This window comes from Kryptolebias marmoratus, linkage group LG10, assembly GCF_001649575.2.
Source record: "Kryptolebias marmoratus isolate JLee-2015 linkage group LG10, ASM164957v2, whole genome shotgun sequence".
Taxonomy (NCBI): Eukaryota; Metazoa; Chordata; class Actinopteri; order Cyprinodontiformes; family Rivulidae; genus Kryptolebias; species Kryptolebias marmoratus.
In genome coordinates, this window is record NC_051439.1 from 7,357,527 (window position 1) to 7,367,335 (window position 9,809).

The window sequence follows — 9,809 nt, forward strand, 5'->3', positions numbered from 1 at the left end:
AAAAAAAAAAAAAAAAAAAGAGGAGGAAAAGAAGGAGCAGAGAAAACAGCGACAGTCCATTCACGACCAGCCTCTGAGGAGCAGCTGGGAGGCGCGTGCGGGAGGAGGAGGAGGAGGGTGTGGGGGGGTGAGGTTTGGGACTTCTGTGCCTGGTTCTGGTTCTGGAGCTCCTGCTCCTTCAAAGTCAAGTCCCGACCTGTTTTAGTTTTTTTAAAAATGTGATCAAGCCGCTCGTTAAAAGCCGGCTCTTTATCGGGAAAAAAGCGGAAAAGGACCACAGAGCCCGACGGGGGGGGGGCGAGGCGAGCGGCTGACATGTGTTGCGCACGCGCGGCGTCATTGCCCGGCTTCTCGTCGGTTTTCCTCCCCTCTTTTTACGCTGCGCTGCGAACCCCACATCACGCGCACAGCTCGGGATGTTGGGGGGCTGGGTGGTGATGGTGGTGGTGGACAGGCAGAAAGTTTGGGCTCGAGCTCGCGACGGAAGCCGCCGCGCAGGTGAGCCCGGACCCCGAGCGCCGCAGCCGCGACTAAAACACGCTTAAAAAACAAGATTAAAGTTCCTCTCCCCATTAAGCCGAAGCGGTTTCCGGTCCGCAGGAGGAAGAAGAGGGAAGAAGTCTCACCTTCCTCTGCTGTTTCTCCCACGCGGGGTCCAGGAGCATGTCCCGGTCCCAGTCGTCCTCCTGGTGCATGTAGTCTCCGTCTCCATCGTAGGGATCCATGCTGCTCGGCTGAGGCTTCGGATGGAGGGCGTCTTCTCGGCTCCGCGGTCCTCGATGACGTCTCTGCGGCGGCTCGCGCTACTGTCCGCGGCGGGTTCAGGACGGTGTGTGGAGGAAGTGACTGTCCAGCCCGGCTCCTCTCTCTCTCCTCCCCGAACAGCAGCAGCTGTAGGCAGGTCTGCGACCGACGCAGAAACTTTGTTCGGACTAATTAAAATCGATAACTGAGCTCAGGATCTGATTGGACGGCTCGCTGGCTAGAACCCGCCTACTCGATGTGGATTGGCTGTTTTGGCTGTCACTCATTGGGCTTTATATCCAAGGTTGCGTGCACAGGTTGATCCGAACCATCGATACACTTTGATTAGGCTGGAGGAGGAAGAACACTTTGTTATCGCCCGCCGCCAAAACAGGCCATGGCGGGCTATGTTAGCAAAATATCTCATAAACCACTGGATACATTTAAATGAAACCCGCACTAAGTAATCAATGGATATACATCTAGAACTGATTACCTTTCAGAGTCAACCCAGTTCAAAATGGCCGCCACAGAAAAAGAGAAAACAAAAAACAAATATAATCCGGTCAGTTTCACATAATATTTGACCATATTCGGTGTGGTAGTAGCTGAGCGTTGTCCACAACACATGCTCTAAGAACTAACGGATCTTTATAAAATAAAATTAAAATTTGCCATTAACTTATTGGAGTCTGTGTCTGTCTGTTAGCAAAATTTGATCTGCAAATAAAAGTGACCCAGGAATAAACTCTACAGCGTCTTCTCACTTGCTAATATTTACAGTGTGTGTATTGTCTAAAGCACATTAATACGTATAATGACAGGATGAGCATTTCTTGAGGGAATGTGTATCGCCTGCTGCCTTTCATGGCAAAGTTTTAGACTGAGATCATCCTATGAAGACAAATGACGTTGTTCCTAAAGTCAGTTGGCTGTAGCAGCCATCTTGAATTGGGCTAACTCTAAAAGTTAATCAGTTAATCCAAATACTTTCTGTAAGTTTTAATACAATTTGTCCAGTGATTCGTGAGCTATTTTGCTCACAGACAGATAAATGTCATCACAGATTAGGAAACGAAAGTTATTCAAGTTTCAAACGGCCGACAGAACCATGAAAGGCTGTTCTTTCATTTCCAGGTCTTCCTCGGGTGTGAATATAAACTGCAGGGATGAATCACCGAGGAGCTGAAGAATCGACTCCTGGTTTCATTCAAAGACAACGTGAAGCCGGGCACAATATAAGAACAACTGCAGGAACACACACCTGCAGTGTGTGGCTGCGGAGCGCCGAATGGCTGCTGAGATGTGCTGAACAAGCTGAAACTGAATCCTTAAAAGCTTAAAAAAAGCAGAACAGTAGAACCTAAAAGGGGGAAAATGCAAGCTAAAAGGAACAAAATATTAAATATAAATGTAGCAAAAGACTAGCTAGAGCTCAAGGGAGCAAATGGCTAGATAAATGCTTGAAGTAGCAGAACAGCAGCTAAAATCAAAGAGGAGCAAAAGACTAGCTAAAACCAAAAGCAGCATAATGGTAGGTAAAAACTAAAAGGAGCAAAAGGCTAACTAAAAACTGAAAGTAGCAGATTGGTAGCTAAAACTAGTAACTGGATAAAAAAAAGCTAAAAAGGCAGATAGGTAGCTTAAAGCTAAAAGTAGCAAAAGGCTAGCTAAATGCTAAAACTAACAGAACAATAGCTAAATGCCAAAAGTAGCAAAAGGCTAGGTAGAAGCTCAGAGTTGCAAAAGGCTAGTTAAAAGCTAAAAGAAGTTGATTGGTAGCTAAATGTTCATTTTATTCCATTGCTAGCTAAAAATAGAACAGAAGCTAGAAGCTAAAAGTAGCCGAGTCTAAAGCACAAAGTAGCAAAACACTTGCTAAGAGTTAAACAGACAGACAAGCTAAATGTAGCAAAATAGTAGCTAAAAACTAAGCTAGTTTTCTGAAGCAGATTTTAAAGACAACCATGTTTGTGAACGAACCGAAGAGATCTCTGTGTTTCTATTGGGGAACAAAGGGAAATATTTTACAAAGTAGAAAAGTTACAAAAACCAAACCTGATAAAACCCATTTCCTGAACGAGCTGAACATTTTGGTATAAAAATGGCAGATATAGCTACATAGTTAGACAGCAAAAAATATATGGAAGACGCTATGGAGAACAGGGAAACAATAATTGCGTGCTGACTCAGCATTCACACAATAAAATGAACAATAACTCAACGTAAGCACCCAAAATGGACCTGTGGATGTTTAACCAAACATCTGTCCAACCACCACAGTTTGATGACAGGACACCAGCTCTGTATCCAAACAGGCAGTTTTTAGATTTGTTTTGCAAATTATGATGTAAAAAATAAAATTCACTCTGAATTATTAGTCCTATGTAAAACACATTGTCTATAAATAGCGGTAAAGTTCTTGTGAATGGGCCAAAAAGTGCATTTTTGTAGCGTTACAGTGACTTTGAATAAACAAAATGTCTTGATAAGTTTTACTTCTGAAAAGGTGTTCGGCTGCCAGGCCCCGAGTCTCATTATCCACCAACAGTACGGACTGGAATGAAGCGAGCACGGAGGTGTGTCACAACACAGCTCCTGTAAACATTTCCAGACATGTCTGCCTTGTAAGGTAAGCTGACTCTTCCTCTCTACCTCACACACACACACACACACACACACACGCAGAGAAGTGGGATAGCCCTGACAGCCTGACAGGCAGGAGAAAGTGGAGCTCTTCCATATATGGACAAACTTCCAGTGGTGAGTGTTTGGGAAAGTGATGTCACAGGAAAGGGAGCAGACTGCCAGCTCACCACCTGGTCCCGAGCTGCAGTCGGAAGCATCAGCAGTCCTGTCCCGGGGAGACGCAAAACCAGCAAAAGTAACCTGAAAGAATTAAACACCCTTCCATTAGCTGATCAGCCTACAAAGCTGACTTATTTATTCGAGTTACATACCTTTAAACTCACTCAGGTTTAGCTGGAGGTCCATTATCAGCACAATCCATCAGTATTTAAATTATAAACTGATCAACTCTGCTATGTTAACTAAGTAGAAAAATATAAAAGTTTAAGGTTTTCTTTCTTTACATGTTTTTATTTAATTGGCATTACGCTGTAGAAATCTGATTTCACTTTGACACTGAACCGGGGGGTGAATACTTTTTATAAGCACTGTGGCAGACAGATCGTTTAGAACCAACATGCCAGCAGGTGTGATCAGGCCTATAATTACAAGCCAATTTCCAAATAAAAGTTGGGACGTTGTGTATTATGTAAATAAAAACAGAACACATTAACTCATATTTTATTAACACAGTAAACATATTAAATGTGAAGCCTCTCTTCTTCTTCTAACATCAGTCTGTAAACATCCAGGAGCTGAGGAGAGCAGCTGCTGGAGGTTTTAGAGGGAATGTTGTCCCATTCTGCTCTGATGGAGGATTCTAGCTGCTCAACAATCCTGAGTCTTTGCTGGTGAGAGGTCTGGACTGCAGGCAGGTCAGTTCAGCTCCTGGACTCTTCTACTATGAAGCCATGCTGCTGGAATGATGCAGTCTGAGGTTTAACATTGACTTGATGAAATATGCAAGACCGTCTGGATGGGAGAATATGTTGTTCTAAAACCTGGATATACTTTTCTGCACTGATGGTGCCTTGCCAGATGTGTAAGCTGCCCATTCCAGAGGCACTAATGTACCCCATACTATCAGAGAGGCAAGGTTTTGAACTGAGTACTGATAACACTCTTTAGTACAGAGGACATGGCTTTCATAGTTTCCAAAAGGAATTTCATATTTTGGTTCCTCTGACCACAGATCAGTTCTCCTCTGTCCCTCAGTCCATTTTAAATGAGCTTTGGTCCAGAGAAGACAGCAGTGTTTCTGGATGGTGTTCACATCTGGCTTCTTCTTTGCTTGATAGAGCTTTAAGCAGCATTAGTGGATGGTACAGTGAACTGTGTTTACAGGAAGTGTTCCTGAGTCCATGCAGTGATGTCCAGAACAGAATCAGACCTGGTTTTAATGCAGTGGCCCCTGAGGGCCCCAAGATCACAGACATCTAATACTGACTTTTAGTCCTTTGAGGTCAGAGATTTCTACAGATTTTTTTTAACAAATCTTTTGATATTATGTGTTATAGATTATCGGATATGTTTTCAGTTTTCTATTTAGGAACATTATTCTATTTTTAGACAGTTTTGCAGACTGCTGAACCTCTGCCCATCTTTACTTCTAAGATATTCAGCCTTTCTAAGATGCTCCTTTTATTCCCAGTCCTCTTACTGACCTATTGACAATAAACCTAGTTAGTTACAAAATGCTCCTCCAGGCATTTCTCATTCATACCACCTAACTTTTACAGTCTTTTGTTGCCCCTGTCCCATATTTCTTGAGATGTGTTGCTGCCGTAAAAATCAAAATTATTATTTTTTAAACAAAAAAGTGGTACATTATCCTAAACATTTGATGTTTTCTGTGTTCTGTTGTGAATAAAATATGGGTTTATGAAATTTGCAAATCATTGTATTCTGTTTTTAATTCACATTTTACGCAACGTCCCAACCTTTCCAGTTAAAACCTAACAGGTGTTGTTTTATGCTGAGAATTAAAGGATCCCAGCCTGAGTAGAAAGCAGCAACAGGAAGAGGCTCCATCAGTTAATGCTGCCTATAAAATGCATCAATGACTACTTTCTAACGAACTGCTGAAATGTGTGCGTTTCATCTGGTGGCACAGTCCAGACTACACAGAGATTCTGTTCCGTTCACGTCGACTCGACATCAAGGCCGAAGTATTCGTCAGAACACCAGAATGTCCTGTGAGGAGTCGGTGGTTCAGAGGAGCTCAGGTCATGTGAAGAACCAGCACATTTGGCTCCGTTTGGTCTCTGGTGAGTTCCAAAACTATTCCAGTCATGTCGGGAGGGAAATTCTTTACCGGCTGAGCCATGTATGGAGTACTGCGGCAGGCCCGAGCTGTGTTTGGGTTCGCAGCCAAAAAACCTGGGGATCAAACTGGACCGTTCATTTTACATTTAAACTGCAGTGTTGCTAATAGCTGGAATAAAAATGAGAAAAAAAAACCCTCCAAAACAGCAGGAATTTGTGGTTGAACTGGGCTCTTCCTTGTTGTAAATGTGACCTACGATGGAGGGGGAAAAAAAAGGGATAAAACGTGACCTCAGCTTGAGTAAATCCACAAAAACATTCACTGACAGCGCTCTTCTAATATAAGCACAAAGACGAAAAAAAAAAAAAGATTTTGAATGACATCAGACTGGAGCGTCAGCTGAAAAAAAAAAAAAAAGTTTTCTACAGCCTCTAATTGACACTTTGTCCTTGTGGAGCCCAGCAGTCCTGCTATCATGTCGTGGACAGTAAAAAACAAACAGTCCTATCTGAATGCTTGTCCCTGAGCAGACATGGAGTTAAACGAAGGGTGTCTACTTCCTGCTGATAAGCTGCAGGCCACACACCAGCTCTAACAAGCACAGGAAATTATTTGGACAAAAGAGGGCGAAAACATACAAACAAATCAACTAAAGCGAATACTTGTCTCTCCGCTCACGACAGATGAAGACATGAGGCCAGTTTTCTTATTCTGCCTCATAGAAATCGGACATTTGGGAATCTGAGGAGCTGCAGTGGGTGGGCTCTGATCATCTGCTGCAAAGGTTCAGCCATTTGTGGTTATCCACCTCACGATGGGTCAGCCTTCAGTCGCCATGAAAAGTGGGCGACATTGTAACTGTGTGTGTGTGTTTCTTTGTCTGTTAAGCACAATATCTCATGAACCAGTGGACGGATTGAGGAAACTTTCAGAAAGTAAGCACTGAATGTAACTCCAACCAGCTCTGATGCGTGTCAAATCTTCACTTTGTCACAATCTCCCATCCTGAGCTGCAGGTTGGCGACAGCGGAAAGGAACGAGTTCCTTTTAACAGGAAGAAACCTCCAGCTGAGCCAGAACCAGAACCAGGCTCGGCACGAGCGGCCATCTGCTTCGGCTCGGGTTTGAGAGGACAGGAAAGAGACACGGACAAACACAGAATAACTGGTCCATGTGTGGTCTCTATAGGAAGAAAATCGCATGTTAACGATAGAAATATTTACAAATACAAACATGAAGACCCATGAGGTGTCCAGCTGTGCAGTTTGACATTTCCATGTTAAAGGGTCATCCATTTAGAGCTGAGACGAGAAAATGTCCAGACAGACGGGCAAAGTTCTCACACAGGGCTGTCAAACTCCGCTGTCCTGGGAGTTTTAGGTGTTTCTGCTCCAACACACCTGATTCAAACGGTTTAATCACCTCCTCACCAAATCATCAAGTTCTCCAGGAGCACGGCAACAAGTCATTAATTTAAACCAGGTGTTTTAAAGCAAGAGCACATCTAAAACATGCAGGAGAGCGGCCCCCGAGGGATGGAGTTTGACACCCCTGCTCTAACATAACATGTCCCCTGTGAGGACGGGTGTATAAAAACTTTATATATTTTAGATTTTCTTGTTACACTATGAAGGTTAAATTAGCCCACATCTGTTAATGTAATATAACTGAGGGTAAAGTTGATTTAAAATCATGCTCTTCAACATATTTGGGATTTTAGTTGTTTCTGCTGCCCCCTAGTGGCTACAAAAATATGGTTTGTTCCAAAAGTTGGTATTTTAATTTGCACCAAACGTAAAAAGAAACGTTTAATGATTACATGTGAGGTCAATGAGTGAGCAGTTCTGGTCAGAACTGGAGCTTCGTTCTGATGAAACTGCTGAACATTTATGCGTTTGCTGATTTTTCTTTTTTCCCCTGTGATTCAGTTTGTTTCATCAAATGTCAGAACAATATTCTCCTTGAATTAATCATCTCTAAAGGACTGGAACTTTAGGAGTCTGCAGGTTTAAAAAACCGTCCTCCTTTTTCAGCCATACATTAAGTATACAGAGACCACTGAGCCTAAAACAAAAAGGAGACAAATCTTTACTAACTTCATACAGAACATTTGTTCTTGAACAGCTGCACAAAAAAACCCTACAAAGCAGCTCCTGTAACATCTTCACTTCCACCACCGAACTGTACATTTTTACCATGAACTTCCTCAACGAAAGATTCTGGTCAAACCTTGAAGGTAACGTTACACAAGACCTCATCAATCAGTTAGCAGTCAGAGTACATGATGTGAATGACTCTCAGAGACTACCACACCAAATTTCAATATTTCAACAACTGACTCAGTTATGGCTGGTTTTGTGTTGGCGAATGGCAGCCATCTTAAACTGGGCCGTCTCCGGTAGCTAAGGTACGTCCAGTGATTACATTCAGTGGTTCATGAGATATTTTGCTAACAGACACAGGCAAAGCCATCATTTTTTTTGGTTCACAGCCAACTCAAGCGGCTTCATATTGTCATTCCAGGACAATGGAGTCCATGTTGCTGTGGTAACAGCCAGCAGATAAAGCTGTTGAACTCGGACGCTTTGATAAAACTGCTCCATTATTTCATCAAACGCTGCAGCCTTTGACACCGGAGAAGAAATGAATTCTTCAGAAGCGAGAAAACAAATATGTACGGACTTGTAACTGTGCTCAGGGACTGGATAAAACACACACACACACAAAAAAGTTGATGTGAATGCAGTTTATCCAAACTGATTTCTTTAATATTTCGAGAGGCAGTCAATTCTTCAGCCCCCTTCATGTAGTGTCAGCTAACAAACAGGTTCAAATAAAAATTAACCCAACCAGAGTCACATCAGAACGAAACGTCAAAATCAAACCTGTTGTTCTAGAGAAGACCTAATTTCTGTTATTGGTGGGTAAACTTTAGATCCAGGTGGGTCTTTCTGCAACAACCTGAGCAGAAGGAAGAAAGGAAAAAAACAAAATGTTGATTTAACATAAAAAACAATGCCTCTCGCTTAGTTTATGTACAATTTCATGTAATCTGAGGTTAGTCAACACTGTCTAAACTATTTGAACGTCCTGTGTTCAGAGACTGCCAGAGTTTGAGATAGAAATGAAAAAAGCTGAGTTAGAAAATCCTCGTTGAAGTCCGTTCGATGAATTCTTTCCAAGACGACGAAGAGAAGGCTCTTAAATCTTTAGCTTCTTTTGTAGCTTTTTCCCACGAGTCCGTTTTAGAATACTCTGAGCCAAGCTGTTCTCCCGCTGCGCCCTGGCGTCTTCCGGAGGAGGTCCAGTCTCCTCCTCGGACTCCGAGGACACGTGCGGGTTAGCCGGCGTCCTGGGTCGGTGCTGCCCGTTCGCTCCGGGGCTGTGTCTGCTCTGGGAGTCTGCCGCCACTGAGCTATCGTTAGCTTCTCTGCTATCAGGGCTGTCTGCAGCCGGGTCTGGCCTCTCAGTCCTATATGCATCCAGTAACAGAGGGGACGCAGCTGGCTCTCTGTCCTCATTCTCCTGACTCCCGGGAGACATTACTGGACTTTGACACACAAAGTCAGACGGACTCAGACACTTGTCCTCCTCTGTGGCGCTCACAGTTTGGGGTTTGATTTGAAGGGGGGTTTGTTCCTCGCCTGACGAGGAGGAAGACAAGTCATCGACTGAGATTGAGGGGTAACTGCAGGAGTCTATGGCGGAGAACAGAGCCTGGACGGACTGAGGCGGGTTCCCGGCTCGAGACACCACGTTCATACGCCGTCGCCTCATCACGTTCTGGCGCCTCACAGCGCTGCGCCGCTCCTCGTCGTCGCTGCTGGAGCTGGAGGTGGAAGTGGAGGAGCTGGATGCCCCGGCGGGAAGCGACGGAGAGGAGGTGGGGCTGGAGAGCGTGGAGTTGTCCCTGGGGCTCGGCGATCGAGGCCGGGGCATCGGGTCGAGCCAAAACTCACTAGAGTCCGAGTCTTCGTTCACCAGGAAGCCAGACTGATGAGGCTGTCTTCTCTGTCTCCTGGGGCGGCCCTCCCCGTCCTCCCCGGTCTGCTCGTCCCCTCCTGAGCCGTCGGGGGCAGCTAGAGAGGAAGAGGAGGAGTTGTCAGAGTCGCTGTGGTGATCGGCAGCGGAGGCGGCGGGGGCGGGGGCGGCCGCCGTGGCCCGCGTGGAG

General features: G+C 44.6%; 2 protein-coding genes across 4 annotated transcripts in view; both read right to left on the minus strand.

Moving 5' to 3' along the window:
* The window catches only part of actn1 (actinin, alpha 1), a 64,318-nt gene extending 62,902 nt beyond the window's left edge, over positions 1-1,416 (minus strand). For 2 of the 3 annotated variants that reach the window (XM_017415767.3, XM_017415783.1), the window contains exon 1: positions 627-725. In XM_017415767.3, the coding sequence (XP_017271256.1) occupies positions 627-725 (99 nt within the window). Of the gene's footprint in view, positions 1-626 lie in introns of all 3 variants that reach the window. The other variant, XM_017415800.3, reaches the window with a different exon arrangement.
* A 6,292-nt stretch (positions 1,417-7,708) lies between these two features.
* The window catches only part of dcaf5 (ddb1 and cul4 associated factor 5), a 15,130-nt gene continuing 13,029 nt past the window's right edge, over positions 7,709-9,809 (minus strand). The window contains exon 10 of the mRNA XM_037977940.1: positions 7,709-9,809. This exon is cut by the window's right edge and continues 12 nt beyond it. Coding sequence (XP_037833868.1) covers positions 8,840-9,809 — 970 coding nt within the window. The 3' untranslated portion in view covers positions 7,709-8,839.